A 23,397-nucleotide genomic window follows, 5' to 3' on the forward strand; every position below is an offset into this window, starting at 1 on the left:
GCAAGGTTGCAGGATCACCATGTGGCAGAACCGCAGGGCAGGATTCGCTGATCAGAACTGTGGAACTGGATGAATCTAGGGCGTGTGGCAAGACTGGAACTGGAGACAAGTGTCCGTGATCTGAAATATCACCTGAACTGGAACAACACGTGGAGGCTAGGCGAGACCAAACTGGAACCACTGGGCAAGGCTTGGCTCTGGAGGCAAGGCTGGACAGAACTGGATATTCCAGGCTAGACTGGGTACTGGGAGCAAGACCACACTGGGCTGGAGACTCGAAACAAGGCTGAGAACTAGAAACTGGACTGGACTGGACTGACTGGAGATCCCAGGCTAGGCTGGGAGCTTGGCGCATGACTGGGCTGGACTGGAGACTCTGGACTAGACTGAGAGCTTGGAACCTGACTAGGCTGGACTGGAGGCTCTTGACTAGGCTGGGAGTTTGAAACACAACTAGACTGGACTGCAGATCCTGGACAAGGTTGAGAACCTGGAGCACAACACGACAGGTCTGAAGTTCCTGAACAATGCTGGGCAATTGAAGCACAGCTAGACTGGACTGGATATCCTGGGCAAGGCTGGAAGCTTGAAGCACGATGAAACTTGGCTGGACATCCTGGGCAAGGCTGGAAGCTGGAAGCATGATGAAACTGGACTGGAGTTTCTGGGCACGACTGAGAGCTAGGATCAAGCTTGGGAACGCTCCTGGAACATGCAGAATGGCAGCAGCGAGATCTGAAGCTGGACACGAGGCTGAGGGTGCTGAATTCGGCAGGGAGAAGATCCTCTGTGGCAGCATGTGCAGGATACAGGTCCTCTATGATGGGAAACACAGGCACGGATTCCCTTCCGATGCAGGTAAGGACTCTTCCACTGGGGCTGCAAGCTTGAAGGATCGGTTGTCTCTGGCAGCTTGCTCTTCGTGCGTCTGCCTTTTATGCCGATCCCTTGCATGCTTATTCCCTTCTGCAGCCAATCGGGCTGCCTTCTCCTTCACACACTTTTCTGCACACCTTTCGTGCACGCGGATTGGAGGATTCAAATCCTCCTCTGAAGACTGGCCAATCAGTGTCTGTAACTTCTCCTGCACTGCTGAGTCACTTCTGGGTTTTGCTTTCCCGGTTTCTGCCTGGTAAGTTTGTTTCCCCTTTTGACTTAGAAAGAGTTTTGTTTTCTGAGTCAGAAGCTGGCTGAAACCTCACAGCATAAATAAGAAGTGAAGGTATATGTTGTGCCTGCATCGAGAGGCACATTAAGGAACCCTATTGAGAAGAAGAGACTTCATGGAAAAGCCACACAAAGAAAAAGTCAGTTCAATACAATATTGGCCATTGCTGTCCATTCAGATGCTCAATGAACTTGGGAATTGATTTGTCATAATGAATTCTCCCACCCTGAAAATACTTGGATGCTTTGCAAGTCTAATGTGGATTTGTTTTCATAACAAAACTGTTAGCTGAAGTTTCTTTCTGTAATGGTCAAAATGCATAGAGCAAGAAGTCTTTTTAGAAATATTTTACAATATGTATCCCACCCTCTCTTATTATTTTGCTCACATTTAATTGAATCAGGAGAAAGCTAGAGTCTGTCAGATACATTTTTCAAAATAATTCTTAGGATAATCTGTTAACATATTAGTTCTATTGCCTTGAATGGTTTATATCAGTATATATCAATAAAAGTAGCATGGTCTATAATTTTTTTTTAATGTCATATTCCCCCATTCCATTTTAGAAGATCAATCCAATTCATTATTCAGAATTTGATTGAAATCTCCTCCTATAATTACATTTCCAGATCCTAATGAATTTACTTTTTGCAGCAGTGTTTGCATAAATTCCATTTGATTGTGGTTAGGTTAAAAATGAGTGATGAAATATTGTTGTATACTACCAAATGTTGCAAGCCATGATGGGCTTTCTTAGGGCTCCTGTGACAGTGATAAGTATGTAGGAAGCACAATAAAACCAAAAATGTTCTTGCTTTATATACATCATATGCAGAAAATTATTCTGGCTGTAATCCAGGAAGGATCTCTAAAATAGCTTTGAAATTGTATTATTGTTGGAATAACCATTAAAATACCACCAAAAAAAAATAGTTGGAACAGCACTTACATTACATTTTGACATGGGTTTTCTTGGTGGTAACAATGGAATTGGTTAATCAGGGTAACAGTGATAAAGAGTGATTCTTATATTTCTATTTTCCTCTGTAGAATGTGCTGAAACAAATACAATAGATAATCTTGTTTATATCTATAATAAAAAAAACTTGTAATATTTATGGCTTTCTTCTCTTCTTGTTGGGCTTTGATTGTGATAGTTCTTTTTTTAGAAAACATAATGCCATTTTTTAATTGTATGTTAGTAAGCAAAACAAATGCTTTTACTGTGTTAGCATCACTAGATACCAATGATTTGTCTTGGTTCCTCTGAATTCCTAAACGGATTGTGTATTTTTTTCTCCTAGTATTATTTGACAAGAGCCATTTTTCATGGCTTTTCTGCATTCCTCAAATACAAGAATGTTTAGTAAGAGGCAGCTATCTTGAGGCTATGTGGGTTACTTTAGACTATACATTTGAAAGTATTCATGGAAGTACATTGTCAATCTCTTTATACTTTCTGTGTTGCCCAGTGCAACAATTTAACCTTCTCTTAAACAATGGCTACAACATTAAAACAGCTTAGGATTTCATATGGAAAACAGTGAACACTATGGTGGGCAAATTTCTCCTTAGAAACTGATGTTATTTTATCTGGAACATGCAAGATTGAAAGAACTGTGATTGAATGAAATATATTCATGGTGTTCAAACCCAGATACGTTTGCACTGGAAATTCAGTTGTAAGGGGTTTGTTCCTGGAGCTTTTCCAATAACGAACACTCTTCCCGCCTCAGCCAACCAAGGCACACCATGTTATCTCATTGGGAAATGTGGACATTTGAAGTTTGTGTGTCAAAAGTAAGAGCACCAAGCAGAACAAGTGGGGTCCTTCTGTGCCTTGACAATTTTGAACAAAAGCAAATGTGGACTTCTGACAGAGAGGATGGAGGAAGAGGAAGAAGGTAGATTGGGCTCTCTTTCCCAGTTTCTCATCACCATTTTAAAGAATCCTTTTGGTATAATCTTCTGTTATTGATCATCAACTTGGAAGGAAAGTAGTGCGGAGTAATTTAGCTGGTCTTCTCCCTTTTTCACATTTCCCAGCTTATGTGTGCTACTTAGCATATGTGGATCTTCTATGCTCTTCTCAACCATATCAGTGATTTCCAAAGTGTAGGAGCAGATGCCTCCACGTTCCTTGGAAACCACTTCATGTAGAGCTTCTGTTTTTCTCTGTCATTCATTAGTAACATGCCATGACTAAAGGAATTAGTCATTCTGTAGAGTACAGCATTTACAGTAATGTAAGAAGAAAATAATTGTTCATGCAATGTCAAAATAAAACATTTATGTTCTAAGAATATTGTCAGATGAGGCCATACCATCTGTCCCTTTAAAACATATTGGATTTTTTTCTGCTTCTACTGCAGCATCTGGTACTTCCAGCAAGATCTGCAAACAAGTATAGTAGCTTTACAGCTGTCTTTAACTTAAACTTAAAATGTGCACTGTCTACTGTAGCAAATCTTTTTAGTTTCTGAATCATATTTTTCTAAACTGCTTTCCCTGGACTTAAAAACAGAAGTAACCAGCCTAAGACATGGGTGGTGTGGGCTTTTGCACACTAATAAATGCCTAGAATTCTTCTGACCTAAAATCTGCTTTGGTGTCTGCTAACATACATGTGATGATTTCAAGCCAAGCGTGTCATAGCATGGCAATCATTTTCTGATCTTTTGTTGCTGCCGTTTACTTACACACAGATGGGACAGTTTTATCTACTTACATTGGTAAATAAAGTTTATGGAAAACTACTGCTACTGTGTGCCTAAAAAAATCTAAAGGAAAAGCTATGCCAAAATGGCAGAAGCAAAGTATGCTTGTATCTTTCTCTTTCAGAAGGTATGCTTCAGATGGTTAAAATAAATCCATACCACTCGAAAGTTATTTCAAAACTATCTTCACTGTCCCACAATAAGTCAAATTTTAATGCATATATAGCCCCAAACATTTTGAATAGAGGACATGAATATGTACAGGCAGCAGTTCAAAATGGACATACAGTAGCAGAGTCCTTCATAGTACATAGCCTTGCAAGTTTCCTGTGTTTTGATTAGCTTTACCATCAAGGTCAAAAAAGGAGGGGGAGAATTGAAATAGTTTGGGGACATTATTCATTTAGATTAATAGTTCAGTGGGGCTTACTATTAAGTATATGTACATAAGACCGCATCCCAAGTCTTTTACTGTACTAAAGTATCCAAGAGTATAAATCCCCTACATAGCAATCATTACAACAATAGAAGTGATTTTTAATGTATTAATCTGCATGTCGATATGTGTGCAATGGTTGTAACACCGCTGTGGGATTTTCTTTTCTTAAAAGAGCTATTTAGGAGTGGTATAACTGCTAAGAGTAGAAACTGTGAACTGATAAGTCCTGGGTTTTATCACACTGCAGTAAGGGACTTAGTAAGTGATGGTGGCCAAGTGTGGAATATTCATGATCAGTCTACAACTGGTAATTACTATAACCCATACAGTTGTCTTACTTGACTCCGATGACATTGTCTTCCGCAGGTATCTATAGAGTTGGTATGACCAAAGATAGCTTTCTCATTCATTCATTCATTCATTCATTCATTCATTCATTCATTCATTCATTCATATATAATCTGTGTGTGTCTGTATGTCAACTGCTGAGTTCAGATAACGTGCTAACCAAAGTAAATTATATGGCTTAACATGGTTTGTAAACCAAGCTGGTTGATGATATAGCCACCTTGTTTTTCTTAGAAGAAAGAATAAAACCTAAATGCAATAAATAAATACATAAGATTTCCTTCACAGGCTGAAAAGATTTCTGAGATAATACAAGTGAATTAATTTTACTTCTTTTAAAAGACTGTAAATATTTTTGTTAGCCTCTACCTTATCCATAGGAGGTTCTGTATAAGCCAAAACAAAAATGTTAAAGTAAATTCCTAGTGGTTTTTTTCAGAACTGATAAACAGTATGCATACAACTTGACAATCCTGTGTTGTTTCAACATCAAACCAGTCTGAAGTTCTCAGAGTATGGTTAATGTAGCATCTTAATCCAGAATTCTAAAATTACTGGAGAAAGAGAGACTGAGAAATAATCCAGCTAGCATCCCTATGGATATTTCAATATAGGTGTTTTCAAACAAGGAATATGAAGTCTAACTTTGGAATTGAGTTATTTTTGTTAAAAAGGTACAGCATGGTGTATATTTGTAAGCCTTTTACCTATATATATATTTGAAGTGAGTTTTAAAGAGTTTAGTAAGGTTGTTGCTTTTGCAGTTGTCCCATATTTGTGCAGAAGCTTTATGGTAATTACTTGGAGTTACAGGATAGGATGATAATTACTGTAATTCTTGTGTAACTGATCGGTATGCAAATTAAGCCTGCCCTTTCAAAAGCTTTTGCCCATAAGCATTCATTCATTCATGCACTTGTTCGTTTGTGTGTTAGCATCCTCCATTCATTTGTTTACTTTTCTGACCTATATACTTTGTTCTTTAAAACAGAAATACCCTTTCTCTGGCTCTCTAATCTAGAAGTAAATATTGAAAAGTTTTCTACTTCTGCTTGGAGATAGTGTGAGTTTGGCCATTAGGAAAGGAAGATTTGGGGGCAGGGGGAATCAAATGGTGAGAAAACTGGAACTGGTTCATAATTGTTCAAGTGGGGTCTAGATGTCATAAAATTCTAATCCTGATTCTGAAATAAGAAGCTGGGGGTGGGGTGGGGTGGGGACTGAATTGTGATAATGTTGGCTACAGGTACAAATTAATAAATTGGATTTTTTCCCATTGTTTGAAGTTTATTATGTGAGGGTTATTCAGTAGTTAGTTTCCTAAGAATATGAGAACTGTACTATATCAGACCAAAAGTTACCTAGCTCAGATTGTTTTCTATTAAATTGCATATGTGATATTGCACTGGTCATTTCCTTAAAACAGAAAGGTGTTCTATGTACATCTAACTTTTACAAATATATTATAACTATAAACATATTTATTTCTTTACTTTGTAGTATAACAAACACCTCTTTGTGCACATTGGACACGCTAACCACTCTTATAGCGATCCATTGCTGGAATCAGTGGACATTCGTCAGATTTATGACAAATTCCCGGAAAAGAAGGGAGGCTTGAAGGAACTGTTTGGAAAAGGACCCCAGAATGCCTTCTTCCTAGTAAAATTTTGGGTAAGATATTAAGCAAATATTGCCTGGGTTTTGTGCTTGTGCGTGTTTGGTTTTCTTTCTTTCTTTTTTTTAAAAAATAATTTTAAGATAAAAGATACAGAAAAACAAAAAACTACAAAAAAACCTGAAAAAGTGTGAAAACACAAGAGAAAAATTTTAGATAGATTACAAAAAGAAGTGACTTCCAACTTTAAACATCAAGGATATACAGCGATTTCCCATAATCAATCCCTTACTCTATATTAAACCAAAATCACATTATTTCTACAAATCAATGCCTTAGCATGTTGTAAAAATCACTAAGTACCATTTCTACCTCCCTTTATATTAAAAGAAAAAAAATCATCTAATCAACTTCCCCCCAAAATAACAATTACTTAATTATTCTCATCCTACTACTATTCTATATGTTCCTGTCTACTATAATAAAAAATCAAAAATAAAAAAGCATATAAATTGTCTACCATTGTAATTAATAAAACAAAAAACATGAATACAAAAAACATTTTGTTGTTTATTCGTTTAGTCGCTTCCGACTCTTCGTGACTTCATGGACCAGCCCACGCCAGAGCTTCCTGTCGGTCGTCAACACCCCCAGCTCCCCCAGGGACGAGTCCGTCACCTCTAGAATATCATCCATCCATCTTGCCCTTGGTCGGCCCCTCTTCCTTTTGCCCTCCACTCTCCCTAGCATCAGCATCTTCTCCAGGGTGTCCTGTCTTCTCATTATGTGGCCAAAGTATTTCAGTTTTGCCTTTAATATCATTCCCTCAAGTGAGCAGTCTGGCTTTATTTCCTGGAGGATGGACTGGTTTGATCTTCTTGCAGTCCAAGGCACTCTCAGAATTTTCCTCCAACACCACAGTTCAAAAGCATCGATCTTCCTTCGCTCAGCCTTCCTTATGGTCCAGCTCTCGCAGCCATATGTTACTATGGGGAACACCGTTGCTTTAACTATGTGGACCTTTGTTGTCAGTGTGATGTCTCTGCTCTTAACTATTTTATTGAGATTTGTCATTGCTCTTCTCTCAAGGATTAAGCGTCTTCTGATTTCCTGACTGCAGTCAGCATCTGCAGTAATCTTTGCACCTAGGAATACAAAGTCTTTCACTGCTTCTACATTTTCTCCCTCTATTTGCCAGTTCTCAATCAAGCTGGTTGCCATAATCTTGGTTTTTTTGAGGTTTAGCTGCAAGCCAGCTTTTGCACTTTCTTCTTTCACCTTCATCATAAGGTTCCTCGTTCCTCTTCACTTTCAGCCATCAAAGTGGTATCATCTGCATATCTGAGATGGTTAATGTTTCTTCCAGAGATTTTAACTCCAGCCTTGGATTCCTCAAGCCCAGCTTGTCGCATGATGTGTTCTGCGTACAAGTTGAATAGGTAGGGTGAGATTATACAGCCCTGCCGTACTCCTTTCCCAGCCTTAAACCAGTCCGTTGTTCCGTGGTCTGTTCTTACTGTTGCTACTTGGTCGTTATACAGATTCTTCAGGAGGCATACAAGATGACTTGGTATCCCCATACCACGAATAACTTGCCACAATTTGTTATGGTCCACACAGTCAAAGGCTTTAGAATAGTCAATAAAACAGAAATAGATGTTTTTCTGAAACTCCCGGCTTTTTCCATTATCCAGCAGATATTGGCAATTTGGTCTCTAGTTCCTCTGCCTTTTCTAAACCCAGCTTGTACATCTGGCAATTCTCACTCCATGAACTGCTGAAGTCTTGCTTGCAAGATCTTGAGCATTACCTTACTGGCATGTGAAATGAGTGCCACTGTTCGATAGTTTGAACATTCTTTAGTGTTCCCCTTTTTTGGTATGATTTTTTCCAGTCTGATGGCCATTCTTGTGTTTTCCAAATTTGCTGGCATATAGCATGCATTACCTTGACAGCATCATCTTGCAAGATTTTGAACAGTTCAGCTGGGATGCCGTCGTCTCCTGCTGCCTTGTTATTAGCAATGCTTCTTAAGGCCCACTCAACCTCACTCTTCAGGATGTCTGTCTCTAGCTCACTGACCACACCATCAAAGCTATCCCCGATATTGTTATCCTTCCTATACAGGTCTTCTGTATATTCTTGCCACCTTTTCTTGATCTCTTCTTCTTCTGCTAGGTCCTTGCCATCTTTGTTTTTGATCATACCCATTTTTGCCTGGAATTTACCTCCAATGCTTCTAATTTTCTGGAAGAGGTCTCTTGTCCTTCCTATTCTATTGTCTTCTTCCACTTCCACGCATTGCTTGTTTAAAGATAATTCCTTATCTCTTCTGGCTAACCCCTGGGATTTTGCATTTAATTGGGCATATCTCCCCCTATCACTGTTGCCTTTTGCTTTCCTTCTTTCTTGGGCTACTTCTAGTGTCTCAGCAGACAGCCATTTTGCCTTCTTGGTTTTCTCTTTCTTTGGGATGTATTTTGTTGCCGCCTCCTGGACAATGCTGCGAACTTCTGTCCAGAGTTCTTCCGGGACCCTATCTACTAAGTCCAGTCCCTTAAATCTATTCTTCACCTCCACTGCATATTCCTTAGGAATATTAGTGAGCTCATATCTAGCTGATCTGTGGGTCTTCCCTAATCTTTTTAGTCTGATCCTAAATTGTGGAATAAGAAGTTCATGATCTGAACTACAGTCAGCTCCAGGTCTTGTTTTTACTGACTGTACAGATATCCACCACCTTTGGCTGCAAAGGATGTAGTCAATCTGATTTTGGTGTTGTCCATCTGGTGAAGTCCATGTATAAAGCCGTCTCTTAGGTTGTTGGAAGAGAGTGTTTGTTATGCAGAGTGAATTGTCTTGGCAAAATTCTATCAGCCTATGTCCTGCTTCGTTTTGTTCTCCCAGGCCATACTTACCTCTAATTCGAGGTGTCATTTGACTGCCCACCTTAGCATTCCAGTCTCCCGTGATGAAAATAATATCTCTTTTAGGCGTGTTGTCCAGTAGGTGCTGCAGATCCTCATAGAACTGCTCTACTTCAGCTTCTTCAGCATTTGTGGTTGGGGCATATATTTGGATCACTGTGATGTTAGATGGCTTGCCCTGAATTCAAATTGAGATCATTCTGTCATTTTTTGGATTGTATCCAAGCACTGCTTTCGCCACTTTACTATTAATTATGAAGGCTACTCCATTTCTTCTGTGGTCCTCTTGTCCACAGTAGTAGATGTGGTGGTCATTTGATGTGAAGTGGCCCATTCCAGTCCATTTCAGTTCACTGATGCCCAAAATGTCTATCTTTAATCTTGACATCTCACCAATAACCACATCCAATTTGCCCTGGCTCATAGATCTTACATTCCAGGTTCCAATGGTGTGTTGATCCTTAGAACATCGGATTCGCCATTCACCACCAGCACCGTCGGCCGCTAGCCGTCCTTTTGGCTTTGAGCTAGCTGTGTCATCACGTCTGAGGCTAGTTGAACTCATCCTCTGTTCCTCCCCAGTAGCATTTTGACCATCTTCTGACCTGGGGGTCTCATCTTCCGATGGTATACCGACATATCTCTGGTTGTACTGATCCATTTAGTTTTCACGGCAAGAATACTGGGGTGGGTTGCCATTACCTTCCCCAGGGATCGCATTTAGTCTGACCTCTCTGTCATGACCTTCCCGTCTTGGGTGGCCCTTCACGGTTTAGCTCATAGCATCATTGAGATGCTCAAGCTCCAGCACCACGACAAGGTAACGATCCTTTGCTGAAGACAAAAAACATAAACAATCATAATCCGAATCATTAACAATAAGTAAAGTCATCCAAAGCCATAAGACCATCCAAATAAATATTTTTAGTCCCTTAACCCACTTCAAAATAGACCAAGGCATTTACATATCCCCATAATAGGCACAGAGCTATTTTCTTAAAGGAAACAAACAACCCAACTGCTCCCCTCACAAACACAGACTTCTCTTCAAAAAACCTCCCATACATAATAACCCCATCTTTTCCATAACATTCCATCAGAAAGTCAGATTCATTCATGTCTTACAGCTCAATTTCTCTGTTTAAATTCTTTAAATCAGCATTGTCAATTTCATCCAGGATTTCAGCAGAAGCCCAAATCTGGCTCTTAAGAGAGACTTTTTCATTGCTGTGAGATTCTTCAGTTTCATCCCCAACATCCCCAATCAGATGGCACATTTCAGACCACATATTTTCCACAATGCTTGCAGAATAACTTGGCAGGAATCAGAAAAAATCTGCTTAATACCTGCTTTGATATCTCAGCAACAGTCAGAGAAAGCCTGGCTAAGATCACCCATTTCTGAAGCAGTAAGTTATGGCACCCCCTAGATGCTTAACCGGCAGAAGTGAGAGTCAATGGAAAATTTCTGAACTAAGTTAAGATAAGATAGCAGACAGTTCCCAGGGAAAGCAGCGCCAGGAAAGTAAAAGTTCAGAATGGCAGATTCAGTGTGTAGGAAAAATGCCAAAATCTTCAAAATTAGCGCAAAAATAACAGGGAGACGATAACATACCTTCAACCCTCCTTAGTATTGGATGGAAAGCAAAATCCAAAGCTTAAAAAAATTTTTTTTTTTTAAATTAATCACAAAAGTAACAATAAGCACCAAGAGAGATCATTACTCCTTAATGTAGAAAGTCTCTTTTAGGGTACAAATACATACGTACATACATACATACTGGGTGCTTTAGAAATGGGGTGGCTGGACTTAATGTCCCTTTAAGGGCTGCAGTGTGGCTTGGAAATGGTGAAATCCCAGCCTCCCGGCAAAGTCTTACCTGTCAATTGTGCATGCTGTCCATGATCTCCTAGCTGCAACTCATCATCCAGAGGACAAATGGGTCGATTCCAAGCACTTCCCTTAATCCAGAAAAACTCTCTGGGCTACAGGAGAAACCAGCCTGAGCCTGAAAAAACTGCCACGATGCCGGTTCTGCCAGCGGAGCTGTAGCTTAAGTCGTTTTTAAAAGAATAGGTATATGGAAGAGAGGTCCACTACTGTATTTCAATTATGATTGGAGGAAATGCCTGTTCCTAAGAAGCAACAGTAGAAAAGGGGCTACTGTATTTGTCCTCTGTTTGGGAACTTTTTAGAGGGATCCGGATGGCCAGAATGGAATATTAAGCTAGAAGGACTTCTGCTGTAATAGAGTGGCAGTGTTGTATAGCAGTTAAGGTGTTAAGGAGTTGTATTAGGAGGGGAGGTTCAAATCTGGTGTCAGCCATGGAAGCTCCCTTCATAACTTGGGAACAGCCACTGTCTCTCAGTGCAAGCTTCCTCAAGATATTGTGGTTGTGAAGAAAAATGGGGGAAGAAATACTAAAGATGCCATATTAAGCTCCTGAAATTATTTGTCACAATAATCCAATAACTATATTATTTGTTACTGTCAAGTCTCGTCAGAGTTATCAAGTGTCACAGAACATCCATTTGATTTAACACATTTATTTTTAAGCTTTCAGTCCTGGATATATTTATTTTCAAGTTCTACCAATGTCCTTACAAAAAGATAACTATTGTAATGATGCAAATCAGTTATAAGATACTCTGGTCTGAGATCCTATTCTAAAACTGAAATCACATATATTACTTTGTGTCTTTCTTTCAGAATTGTAGCATGAGAGATTTCAGTTTCACAATCCCAACTGGTTCTGGAAACACATGGACAATTTGCAGCTATTTTTAGCATATTACTCTGGCAATATGTTTTGAGAAGTACATCCTCTCCATATACAAATAATATTTATGCAAAACCAGTTTCATGCAATCACATTAACTGGATTTTGCAAAAACATGAATGGAATAGAGAGTCAATGGCTAAGCAGGCCCCAATTTGGAAGAATCAGACTTGCTTTCCCAGCAGAGAACACCTGTCATTTTGGAGTTTTGGTACTTTGTACTTTTTCAAATCTTCTTCCTAGCCTTCTTTCAATTTTACTTCTCCCGCAGTCTTGTTCCTAAGGACTTTTGTCCTTTTTCCCCACATAAATTGTAGTGAACTAAAATGGATTATCTATGATCTGTATTACTTTGGTAGTGTGCTTCAGTGTCATAAGGTGTCTACTTTGCTTTTCTTCATATTTTTGAAATGTGAAACCCTCTTTGGAAGATGAATGTTATACCAGAAGGTGCTAATAGAGTGCAGCTAGATTTCAGGGAAGAGACACTGTAGCCAAGAAGTTAGATTTAAAAAAAAGTAATTAAGCTAAGGAAAGTATTTGACACATCATATTAGCTGTTCAAACCTTAGATTAACCTATTTTGCTGAGTGCAACCAGGCACATTGGCATCCCGACTATTAATGCATAATGAGGTGATCATCAGAAAATTGAAAATGGAATAAAACAGCAGAATGACACAATTATTCAATTACTCAAGTAGTGATGGCCAGGAGGGAACAATCCACAAGACATGACAGCTGGCATGGTGTGGGAGTACATGCAGAAGTTCAGACTGAGTGGTATTTAAAGGGATCCTATCCAACCTAGTGCCCTCCAGGTGTGGGGCTACGACTTCCAGAATGTCCATGTAGTACACTTCTGAAAGTCACCAGGTAGATCCTGAATAAATTCTTTTTACTGTTTTCTTTTCTTAGCAGTGCAAATAGTAACTATAGTTGGCCAGATTGGGGTCAGAAATGTAAAGGGTACAAGTCATTGAAAACTCCCAATTCCTCATACTCATTTCTGGGGAAAGAAATGTAATGTAGCCCCACTTTAAACTTCAGAGTAAAATGTGACTTGAACGTAAAACTCATTGGCTGGAGAAGACTGTTCAGTGCTGGTGATTGGAAGAGGTAACATTTGTACCTCCTAAGCAGGGTAAGTAAACCGAACTGAAGCAGTCAGAGATGTGATGTGATGTTAGTTTTTGCAGAATATTAGAGCAGGGCAAGCGTACAATGAAATAACATATGATGCCATTTTTTTGGCTATCTTAGAAGACAGTGATAATTTTTTAAAGCTTTCTAAGTAGTTATGCTGACTGTGGGCAGAAAACGATGTAAGCTGAAAGCAAACAGTAAGGTTGGAGAAGGTTGGCCCATTGTATCCAATGTACATGGAAATAGGCATACAATTGTCTTTCTCCTAAGTGCTGTGTTTTCATTAAAAACCTTCACATGGTTTACTGCTTCCAGCTTTGGACAGCTAATAATCCCTAGTTTAATCTGTGATGTGGGGAAAATAGTAAAGAACTGGAACACACATTAAAAAAAGACAAGGCAGGGAAACCATGCAGAGCATGGCTTCTGGAACTCTTTCTCATGTCTTTGCCAGTGGTGGCCATAGGCAGCCTTTGTATTTTCTTCCATGTAATGAAGCAACATGGCATTTATGTGTTTCTGTTTCCTGCTCATGTTGTATCTATGTATATACGTGTGCACTAGGAAGCATAGGACAGGGTGTATATGTCTGTTCTGGATCACATGACCAGGAGTGGGTGGGGCATAGAGTGAAGCAAGTGACAACATCTCAGGCCACTTCCTAACTGCCTTGGCATTAGAGGCTATTTTCCAGAATGGTTTTCTCATTATGGAGCCCATTCTCAAACGTCATATTGTGGAGAACTGCCAAGCCCCAGCAAGTTATTTGGTATGCATTTATTTGGTCTGCATTTAATCTCTGTGGAAGAGCCCTTCTCTCAGCTCTGCTAGAAGCATATCTGGTGGGAATACAACAAAAATTGGGTTTTTTATGGCTATTTCTAGGCTTCCCAAGAGAGGTTAGGCTAGCAATCGTTCCATTCCAATAGAAGAGAATATATGTAGCTCAGGGTTGAACTGTGGGTCATCTGTGAACACCAACTAGCAGTCAGCCGACTCAATGAAAACTCCTTAATCTCACAACACGTAGACAGTTGCTGTTTATTTGTTCAGTCGCTTCCGACTCTTCGTGACTTCATGGACCAGCCCATGCCAGAGCTTCCTGTCGGTAGTCGCCACCCCCAGCTCCCCCAAGGTTGAGTCCGTCACTTCTAGAATATCATCCATCCACCTTGCCCTTGGTCGGCCCCTCTTCCTTTTGCCCTCCACTCTCCCTAGCATCAGCATCTTCTCCAGGGTGTCCTGTCTTCTCATTATGCGGCCAAGTACTTCAGTTTTACTTTTACTATCATTCCTTCAAGTGAGCAGTCTGGCTTTATTTCCTGGAGTATGGACTGGTTTGATCTTCTTGCAGTCCAAGGCACTCTCAGAATTCTCCTCCAACACCACAGTTCCAAAGCATCTATCTTCCTTCGCTCAGCCTTCCCTATGGTCCAGCTCTTGCAGCCATATGTTCCTACTGGGAATACCATTGCTTTAACTATGCAGACCTTTGTTGTCAGTGTGATGTCTCTGCTCTTAACTATTTTACTGAGATTTGTCATTGGTCTTCTCCCAAGAATTAAACGTCTTCTGATTTCCTGGCTGCAGTCAGTGCCTGCAATAATCTTTGCACCTAGAAATACAAAGTCTGTCATTGCCTCTATGTTTTCTCCCTCTATTTGCCAGTTCTCAATCAAGCTGGTTGCCATAATCTTGGTTTTTTTGAGGTTTAGCTGCAAGCCAGCTTTTGCACTTTCTGCTTTCACCTTTGTCATAAGGCTTCTCGGTTCCTCCTCGCTTTCAGCCATCAAAGTGGTATCATCTGCATATCTGAGATTGTTGATGTTTCTTCCAGTGCTTTTAACCACAGCCTTGGATTCCTCAAGCCCAGCTTGTCGCATGATGTGTTCTGCATACAAGTTGAATAGGTAGGGTGAGAGTATACAGCCCTGCCGTACTCCTTTCCCAACCTTAAACCAGTACGTTGTTCCGTGGTCTGTTCTTACCGTTGCTACTTGGTAGGTATACAGATTCTTCAGGAGGCAGACAAGATGACTTGGTATCCCCATACTGCTAAGAACTTGCCACAATTTGTTATGGTCCACACAGTCAAAGGCTTTAGAATAGTCAATAAAACAGAAATAGATGTTTTTCTGAAACTCCCTGGCTTTTTCCATTATCCAGCAGATTTTGGCAATTTGGTCCCTAATTCCTCTGCCTTTTCTAAACCCAGCTTGTACATCTGGCAATTCTCACTCCATGAATTGCTGAAGTCTACCTTGCAGGATCTTGAGCATTACTTTACTGGCATGTGAGATGAGTGCCACTGTTCAATAGTTTGAACATTCTTTAGTGTATCCCTTTTTTGGTATGGGGATATAAGTTGATTTTTTCCAATCTGATGGCCATTCTTGTGTTTTCCAAATTTGCTGGCATATGGCATGCATCACCTTGACAGCATCATCTTGCAAGATTTTAAACAGTTCAGCTGGAATACCATCATGTTCTGCTGCCTTGTCATTAGCAATGCTTCTTAAGGCCCATTCAACCTCACTCTTCAGGATGTCTGGCTCTAACTCACTGACCACACCATCAAAGCTATCCCCAATATTGTTATCCTTCCTATACAGGTCTTCTGTATATTCTTGCCACCTTTTCTTGATCTCCTCTTCTTCTGTTAGGTCCTTGCCATCTTTGTTTTTGATCATACCCATTTTTGCCTGGAATTTACCTCCAATGCTTCTAATTTTCTGGAAGAGGTCTCTTGTCCTTCCTGTTCTATTGTCTTCTTCCACTTTCACACATTGCTTGTTTAAAAATAATTCCTTATCTCTTCTGGCTAACCTCTGGGATTTTGCATTTAATTGGGCATATCTTCCCCTATCACTGTTGCCTTTTGCTTTCCTTCTTTCTTGGGCTACTTCTAGTGTCTCAGCAGACAGCCATTTTGCCTTCTTGGTTTTCTCTTTCTTTGGGATGTATTTTGTTGCTGCCTCCTGAACAATGTTGCGAACTTCTGTCCATAGTTCTTCCGGGACCCTATCTACTAAATCTAGTCCCTTAAATGTCTTCTTCACCAACACTGCACGTTCATTAGGAATATTAGTGAGCTCATTAGTGGACTGATCTGTGGGTCTTCCCTAATCTCTTTAGTCTGATCCTAAATTGTGGAATAAGAAGTTCGTGATCTGAACTACAGTCAGCTCCGGGTCTTGTTTTTACCGACTGTATAGATGTCCGCCACCTTTGGCTGCAAAGGATGTAGTCAATCTGATTTCGGTGTTGTCCATCTGGTATAGTCCATGTATAAAGCCGTCTCTTAGGTTGTTGGAAGAGAGTGTTTGTTATGCAGAGTGAGTTGTCTTGGCAAAATCTATCAGCCTGTGTCCGGCTTCATTTTGTTATCCCAGGCCATGCTTACCTGTAATTCCAGGTGTCATTTGACTACCAGTCTCCTGTAATGAAAACTCAGCCATAATTTTAACTGGGAAATTGTGAGCATCCTAGATCAAGCTAAATTCAAAAACACTAGGGAATTCCTGGAAGCTTGGCATTCAGACAAATCAGCCATCAATAGACACACAGAGATAAACCACATTTACAAACCATTCAAAAGCTAAGAAGGAGGCAAAAAGACCAGAACACATCCTTTCCAGCAGCCAACACCCAAAGGAGCAGGGATTAACACCAGGCAAACAATCAGGCAGAAAGCAATACCCTAATCAAGGAACTACCAAGGAGAAAACCACAGCCCCACCAACACTGGCAGGGCAAGCTACTGTATACAAACAGGGAGCAAACCCCACACTCAGCAGCACTGATGATGTTACCCAGTCAGGTAATGAAACATCTGCAAGCAAACAACAAAGCTCAGAGAGCACTAAGGACTCCACAATCTTTCCATCACCCTACCATTGAGAGGCAAATGTTCTTAATCCAGCAGATATTATCTACTATTGAGATATTTGTCATTCAGGCTGGTTTACCTGTTGTAGAAGGATTCATTATAATTTGGTTGGGTGCCAGTTATATCCTTTTGTCAATATGTTTAATTTCATTCTGTTTCATTGTGATTTTTTATCTTTATCTTTATTATTATCAGATATTAGATAAAATAATATTTGGCAGTATCTGCCATTGAGTGCCACTTAATAAGTGCATCTGTAGTGGAAATGAGAGACTGGGATATTTAAAAGAAAAGAATATATGCTTTCAGCTAACTTAGTGATGCAGAACAAGACATAAACCTTGATCAGTTTTATATATTCATTAGTAACTGGCATGGATAGCTGTACCATTCATATCTACACAGGAGTAAACCCCACTGACACAATAGATCTCATTCCTGAGTAAATATTCTTAGAATTATGCTATTACAATGTTAAATAATTGTGGTATTGCTTCAGAATAATGCAGACATATCTGTCAGAGCACACCTGTGAAACAGAGAACAGAACTCCATGAGGAACTATTGATTAATATCAATAAGTATTTTTAATGAATACCTACTTTTCAAGAATCTGCATTGCAAAAAAGTATTCTAGAAAATAACACATGCTGTAATTAGTGGTTTTCTTTTTCTTTTTTTCTTTTAAAGATGCTTTGAAGTCCAAAGCATTTTTGAAATTCAAATGTAAAACAGAGATAAAGGAATCTGCACAATAAAAGGGCATTAAACCATGTCCAAAAATCTCTCCCATTTTATAGATGTAAATATATGCCATAATTAGTGATAAAGTAACATGAGTTGGATGGTTAACTTTATTCCTTTTCTTATTATGTAAAATAGCTGTGACCTGAAAAATACAATGCTGTTTCTTTGTCATCCATTGTTAATGGTAATGAATTCAGTATAGTTTGTGTTCAGAAAGAACTCTGCCACATGGTCTCCTCCCACGTCCCTCATGTATGTCTGCTGCCCTCTTTGGAGGCATGTCAATTCTTTGTCTCCATTCACAAAAAAGCCATTGTGATGTTTCCTCTCCTAAGATGTCATTTTTATTGCATAACTGAATAAGACTTGGCAAGTAAACTGCCTTAGATGCGGTTAGTGATGTGGCCTGGTCATTTTGACCCAGTTTTGCAACACATTTGGGTTGGAAGGAAAGCTCTGCTGCTTGCCCTTTCCAGTCACCCGAGAGAAGATCATTCCTGCCCAGGGACCTTCAGGACCTGAATACAAAATTCTTTCCCAACTTGGTAGAAGCATGTTCGTTCTCGTGAATGAATCAGAGAGCAGTTGGGAAGTACAGTTGCTTGGCTCAGCCAGCAAAAGACTGAGCTGTGTGGCAATGCAAAACAGGCAGCAAACAGGGCCAAAGTTCTAGATGCTGCACTTGAAAAGAAAGAGAAAAGAAAAGAAACTGGAATGAATCTCTGCCCTTTGATCACTGTTCACTGGAAGGGGAGGGAAGCACAATGTGCTCATCTGGATGACAATTCATCGCAGCTCATGGTAATGGTAGGAAGCCTTAGTGCCGTTCAGCAAATGACCCTCCATGTTCAGTTTTAACTACTGAATAGTTTGTCTTTTAATTATGCTGCTCCCTCAGGAAATGCAGTGTAGGTTTTTTTCCCCACCTGTTTATGGCAAAAGGACTTCAGTCTCTTTTGGCAAATGCTGCTGGAAAAAAAAGAAAAAAACTGAAACAAATTGTTTAAGTAGGCTATTGTAAAACACATGCAGGCAAATGCCTTCTTTTTCTAGATTTTAGTCTTTTCTTCACTTGGAGTGGTCTTGTTTTCAGCCAGCTCTCTTTTAATGCCTGCTGCGGGCCTTCAGCAGGAGCTGTTTTCATGCATCATGTCAAACAGCTGATAGGCTTGATATGTAAAATTTCCAGCACTCCGTACTGACAAGCTGCATTATATTGATGGATGAATGCATTATATGTAATCAACAGACACAGAGAACAAGTGCCTGGGAAATGGCCAGTACTATTTTCCAGGATGTTGCTGAAGTATTTGCATTAAAAGGAAATCTAACACTAAAGCTCTTGTGTTGTGATTTTAGACTATAATTTGCCACTACCCTTACCTTTAAAAAATGCTGAAAGCAGAAAATAATCCAATTACTTGTTTCCAGTTGGGTTTGATCATGGTACAGTTCAAATCTTGGACTAGATTTAGATGTTAGGTGTTTCTTCTTCCACCATCCCCTTTTTAATTTGGACACAGTGTTTTTGCAAATGTACAAGTCAACATATAAGGAGTAGAAAAAATACCATCCAAAACCTAAAATTTCATTTCATGAAGTATGCTGATGGAAAGTTCTTTTCTTTGAGCTTCCGTAATAGTACTCATCCAAACTCAGTACCAAATGCGCTAAATCAAGGAGTGTTTTTCAACCTTGAGATGATTGAGTGGACAGAATCTGTACTGGACAGGTGGTCCTGAAGGAACTCGGGTCCTGAGCCATATAGAACTTCATAGATAATAACCAGCACCTTCAACTGTGCCCAGAAATACATTGATCACCAGTGCAGCTCCCACAGCAGAGGTGTTACATGGCAGTGATGAGACTGTCTCATGGACATATGGAGCACTGGACTTTGCACCAACTGAAACCCTAACCCTAATAATGGAAGGCCTGACCTCTCCCCCAATTATCCCCCCACAACAATTAACTGGAACCTCTGAGGATGAGTGGATCCACCATAAAATCATGCCCGCAACTCCCCACACTCTTAGCTGTTCCAGAAGGATACTGTCCTAACAGCCAGGAACCACGCTGAGACAAGGAATAGGTCTCTAGTGTTTATTACTGCTACATTAGACAGAAAATCCTAACAAACTGAAGAAGCGTGGGAAAAACCCAGACAGATAAACCCCAAAGTCAAGGCAGGTCTGTTCTGTGTCTCTTTGAGAGGCTGCTCAACTCAGTACTACACATGCGTTTTCCCCCCTGGATAGGGGCCCCCTCCTGCTCACCATCAGTACTCATGACAGATACTGTGATCAACAGTATCAGAAGTAGCTGAGAGGTCTAGCAAGACAAGTATAGTCATTTTTTATTGTATTTTAATCTCTTTTAGCTTTATTGTAAACCACCCAAAGTCCTCTTTTGGAGGAGATGGGCAGTGACGAAATTTGATAAATAAATAAATAGAACTCTTATCATCTGCACCTTATCACTAATCATCTATGAGGGTGACAAAGGCAGTTTAATTCTTGTGCCTAGGTCTAGGTCTGAATCCTGACTGCCATGGGTCTAGAAAATATATTTTTTCCAGGATTCTCTGAAGCTCTGAAGACACTTCTTGTCTTCTTGTCTTTCTCCAGAGGGAAGGCAGATATGGGATCATAGTTGTCTAATACAGTATACGCAAATTCAAGAGAGGTCTCTTGAGGACTGGGCCTCCTGTTAGCATTTCTAGATTCCCATATACGATTTGGTTTTATGGTCTTTGCCTCAGCACAAGGCCTCTAAGATATGTGCTTCTGAATGATGAAAACAGGAGATGATGATGATAATTTACCTCAGGAGTGTTGCTACTTAGGACAGTGACTGAGGCCAATATTTCTAATGATAAAACCAGATCTGCAGTTGTGATCAAAATAACTATTCCAGATAGAAAGATGATTCATACACCACAAAATAATTACATTTAATATAAAGTTTTTAAAAATCAGTAGAGTGACTTTGCCTTGCAAAATAACTTTCCTTATGTTCAGATATAACAACTAGTCAACTTTGACAGCAGATTGATTTCACTAACTTTTAGGAAGAGTCCCTAGCAAATTATGAGACTCCACCATATTAAATTTATATTAGTGGTAGAACTAGAAAAAATAAAATGATGATGAGACATGTGGAAGTAGGAAAGAAAGATTATATTATAGAAGCTTTTCACACTGTAAGGTAAAGGTAAAGGTTTCCCTTGACATTAAGTCCAGTTGTGTCCGACTCTAGGGGGCGGTGTTTCAAAGCCGAAGAGCTGGCGTTTGTCCGTAGACACTTCCATGGTCATGTGGCCGGCATGACTAAATGGAATGCTGTTGCCTGCCTGCCGAAGCGGTACCTATTAATCTACTCACATTTGCATGTTTTTGAACCGCTAGGTTGGCAGGAGCTGGGACTAGCAATGGGAGCTCACCCCATCATGCGGATTTGAACCACCAACCTTCCAATCGGCAAGCTCAGTGGTTTAACCCGCAGCGCCACTGTGTCCCTTTTCACACTGTATATTATCATTATTTCAATATCGAAGAAATTATTTTATTGAGAACAATAAAAACTTGGTCAATCTATAAAGCCTTTTCATTTTAGAGCAGTGCTGTACAAGATACATGTTATTGGAGCCTAAACTAGGGATACTTATTCAGACCTCAGTGTCTGGTCTTTGGATAACCAGTCCTATGTAGATTTGCAAAAAGATGCATTGATGAGAAAATCTCAGTAATGATATTTCTCTTCCATTTAGGTGCAACTTCTTTCTCTTTGGAGTTAACTAATCAGTGACAGAAATACCTGCAAAGCCATCCCAAATCTTCTTCAAATCCCAACCTATGTACCCTCTACATCTGTGCATTAAAATAATGTGGGAGTATAAACATCAATACAAAATTCATATGAACAGGATACTAGAAGACAGATAGTACCAAGAGTTAGGGCTGACTTTACACTTTTTCATTTGCTTCACTTTTTCATTTGCTTCACTTGTTTCTTTTAATACAGGTGGAAAGAGGAGGTAATGCTGTACCTTGGACATCACTGCACTGCACATATCTCCTCCAGCCCTCATTCTGACTTTATAATAGAGGGGTGAAACTGAGAGTGCTTCAAGACAAAGCAATCCACTTTTATTCTTCATAATTCCTCTAGGCCTCACATTCTTGAGAAGTCAAGATAAAAGGTGGCCAGAGGGCTGTGCTGTACTCTAATCTGCTCCTGCTACTTCCTTTCCCACAAAGGAAGAGCTACACCTGTTTGTTTGTTTGTTTGTTTATTATCCCGCCTTTATTATTTTTATAAATAACTCAAGGCGGCAAACATACCTAATACTTCTTCCTCCTATTTTCCCCACAACAGCAACCCTGTGAGGTGTGTTGGGCTGAGAAAGAGGGACTGGTCCAAGGTCACCCAGCTGGCTTTCATGCCTAAAGCAGGACTAGAACTCTCAATCTCCTGGGTTCTAGCCTGTTGACTTAACCACTAGACCAAACTGCCAGATAAACTGCCAGATAAAGAAGGAAGTCAGTAGAAGTGGGACAGTAGTGGGGTGAGGAAGGGAAGAGATTAGAAATAACATGTGAGGGAAAAGGAAACAATTACAGGTAGTCCTTGATTAACAACAGTAATTGGGACTGGAAACTCCATCACTAAGTGACGCAGTTGTAAATGTCATGTGACCACACCAACTTACAATGGCAGTTCTGGTTGCAGTCATTAAGCAAATCTCACCGGTCATTAAGCATGATGTCACATGATCACCATTTGTTCCTGCTGGCTTCACCATTGACTTTGCTCATCAGAAGCCAGCAGTGAAGTCATAAATGGTGATCATGTGACGATGGGAAGCTGCAACCATTGTAATTGCAAGCTGGTTCCCAAGTGCCTGAATTGTGATCATGTAACCAGAAGGACACTGCCACAGCTATATCTTCAAGGACCAGTCATAAAGTCTCCTCCTTCAGCGCCATCATAACTTTGGTTGCTGAATGAATGGTCGCTAACCAAGGACTACCTGTATTTGTGCTGGGAGTAGGGTTGTAGAACATAACTGGGAGTCTTGCATCTTGACATACAGCAATGCAGGAGAAACTTGGGAAGGAAAATATTTGGGTGCTGAGCCTAAAAGAGAGCCATGAGTTTCTGGGATGAGTAGGTCACTTTTGTTTGAGAAATGTGAGGTGGAAAAGAGGGAATTGAGGGGAGGGATAATCCTGAATTGTAATAAGTACTCAAGAGTCTCAGGATAGATTTCTAATTGTTATTCTGTCCACATCTCTATCATACATCCAGTTTCTTTGACAGACATGTCTTTTAGCCTCTCAAATGTACTGTTCTCTGAGATTGGCTGCATCCATCACAGTATGCTGCCAGTCATCTATGTGGTACCCTCCCTTTTATAATATCTTGGTGTTACATTCTCCAAACAAGTCTGTTTGCAAAAAAATTGGATAGTTCTGTTTTATTATAAAGCCATTCCACCCTTGCTATGTTTTACATGTCTGGTGTTGGGAAGATTTGAATAGGAGATTTTTCCTGCAACTTTCTACACACTTTCTCCAAACATATGCCAGTCCTATGTCCTTATTGTTTTCAGTTAT

At 40.0% G+C, this 23,397-nt stretch overlaps 1 protein-coding gene across 5 annotated transcripts in view; it reads left to right on the forward strand.

Annotated features, from left to right (window-relative positions):
* The window catches only part of TEAD1 (TEA domain transcription factor 1), a 217,956-nt gene that overhangs the window by 182,004 nt on the left and 12,555 nt on the right, over positions 1–23,397 (forward strand). For all 5 annotated transcript variants that reach the window (XM_063289483.1, XM_063289486.1, XM_063289487.1 and 2 more), the window contains one exon: positions 6,173–6,346. In XM_063289483.1, coding sequence (XP_063145553.1) covers positions 6,173–6,346 — 174 coding nt within the window. The remainder of the gene's footprint in view (positions 1–6,172; positions 6,347–23,397) is intronic.

This window comes from Candoia aspera, chromosome 1 (assembly GCF_035149785.1).
Source record: "Candoia aspera isolate rCanAsp1 chromosome 1, rCanAsp1.hap2, whole genome shotgun sequence".
In the NCBI taxonomy this organism is placed as follows: Eukaryota; Metazoa; Chordata; class Lepidosauria; order Squamata; family Boidae; genus Candoia; species Candoia aspera.